This window comes from Zingiber officinale, chromosome 8A (genome assembly GCF_018446385.1).
Source record: "Zingiber officinale cultivar Zhangliang chromosome 8A, Zo_v1.1, whole genome shotgun sequence".
In the NCBI taxonomy this organism is placed as follows: domain Eukaryota; kingdom Viridiplantae; phylum Streptophyta; class Magnoliopsida; order Zingiberales; family Zingiberaceae; genus Zingiber; species Zingiber officinale.
The window spans coordinates 106,134,394-106,136,423 of NC_056000.1; the positions used below are offsets into that span (position 1 = coordinate 106,134,394).

Below are 2,030 nucleotides of genomic sequence, written 5' to 3' on the forward strand. Positions count from 1 at the left end.
TTCTCCCTTATTCTGATCTCTCTAATGCTTCCATTCACATTTCAGCTATTCGGCCGTCCACAGTGGCTCACTGTCAAGTCATGTTCACAGTGCTACGTCGACAAGGTATTGCCTCTCCCCGAGTGTTTGAACTCATTCTTTGTAAACTTTTGACTCAAAGTTGATGCTTATTATAAGTAGATAAGAGAAGAATTGGAGAGCAGATCATGTACTATTAGAACAAGGTGTGCTGTGGAATCAGTTTTTAGTACTGATGAAGGTAAACAATGTCAGAGCAAGATGGTCTGAATTAAACCACTAAATATTGGCATCTTAGCTACATTCTGTATCACATTTAATCCTCCACGTCTGCACATTTCTTGCAAAGCTGCAATTGCATTCTCCTTTGCCTTAGGGGTGCCCCTTTTCATTAACCCTACTAGATTTGTGATTGCAGTATCCTCACTTGCAATTGTCCGCGCCAGAATGTGATGCCTCATAAGCAATGTCAGTGCTCCAGCAGCCTCCTCAGCAACAATTTCATCTCTCAAAGCTCCCGCCAGGGCTAAAACTGCTCCCATATTAAACATTTGGGACCAGCTCTCAGGATGGGTCGAAAGATTAAACAAGGCCATCACTGCATCTTTCTTTCCCCTTGGGCTTCCCTGCATCAGCAAATCAGCTAGTGCTGCAACAGCACCATGCTCATCCACAATCATCTTCTTGAAGTCATGGACAGCAGAGAGGCTGAACAATGTAGCAGCTGCATTCTCCCTTGCCTCAGTAGTTAACCAATATCTCAGAACATATACTATTAATTCCAAACAACCATTCTCCTCTATAATCTTTCTCTTATTTTCATCATGAATAGATATGTTCAATATTGCAGTCAGGGCATTCTCTTGAGCAACTGGATTTGTAGACCAGAAAAGCCGGTAGTGAGATGGGATTGCTCCACCCTCTGCAATGAAAGACCTATTCTCCTTCCCGATTTTTTCCATTAATCGGAGTTCACGGGCTGCGACAGCCTTCACTTCCTGCGAATCAGCTGATAATTGTTCTACTAGCATTAACACTGTGATTCGGTTAGCTTTGATTGCTGTGATTCGGTTAGCTGCTAACGATGTTTGGAGTCTGAACAAGGCCTCGATGTTTGAAGTCTTGATTGAGTTGCTTCTTTTTTGGAAGACAAATGGTTTATTGCCATTCTTCATTATTTTAGTAGGTCTTGTGGATGCAGGTTGATAGAGTATAAATATGAACTATTGTGACATCTTTGACTTGAGGAATCATATAATAGTTTTTAGTAGGATGCTGTGTGGTATTGTTCTCTGCCACAAGTTATGTGCTAAAAAAGCATGGTTAATTTGTTGTTAACTGTGGATATTGTAGATTTTTGAAGTACATGATGATTTGTTGTTGACTTGCATACAAAAGAAGAGAAGTTTATTTACTATGTGTAGCTCTTGTTTGTGTGAACTCTTAATCATTTTCTATTTATTTCAGGTTCTTCATAACATTACTGTTGCAGAATACTTTCACTGGAATATGCTACGTGATTCAATAACTCCTATTTTTCCACTGGACTGTTAATCTCTTTTTGATTTTGTGGATAACTTTGCTGCAAACTATGCTCTGAAGAGAGTTTATTATGTCAACTATGCATTGGGGATATCTGGACGCAGGAAACCTTGCTGGCATCTATTATGAACAAAGTCAACTTGACATGGCAATTCTGCATTACAAGCAAGCTATCAACTGTGATTCTACCTTTATTGAAGCTTATAATAATCTGGTAAGTTGATAATGGTCTAATATGTCAAAATGTGGTATCCTTCTTGATGGTGAGCTAGGTTAGTTAATGATCGACTTTCTTGCACATTAAAAGGGGAATGCTCTCAAAGATGCTGGACATGCTCTCAAAGACACTGGACATTATAGGGTGACTTTTTAATTTGGATATTTTTATTCTCTTAAGTTTTTTTTCCTTGTTGAATAACTTCATTTTAATAATTTTTCCCAAGTCATGCTTTGCTTTACAACCTAACCAT

At 38.8% G+C, this 2,030-nt stretch overlaps 1 protein-coding gene across 1 annotated transcript; it reads right to left on the minus strand.

Moving 5' to 3' along the window:
• Positions 1–269: 269 nt before the first annotated feature.
• On the minus strand, positions 270–1,193 carry LOC122011104 (U-box domain-containing protein 4-like). Its single transcript, XM_042567535.1, has one exon. It carries the CDS (start codon positions 1,191–1,193, stop codon positions 270–272), a length of 924 nt encoding a protein of 307 aa, XP_042423469.1.
• Between the last annotated feature and the right edge of the window lie 837 nt (positions 1,194–2,030).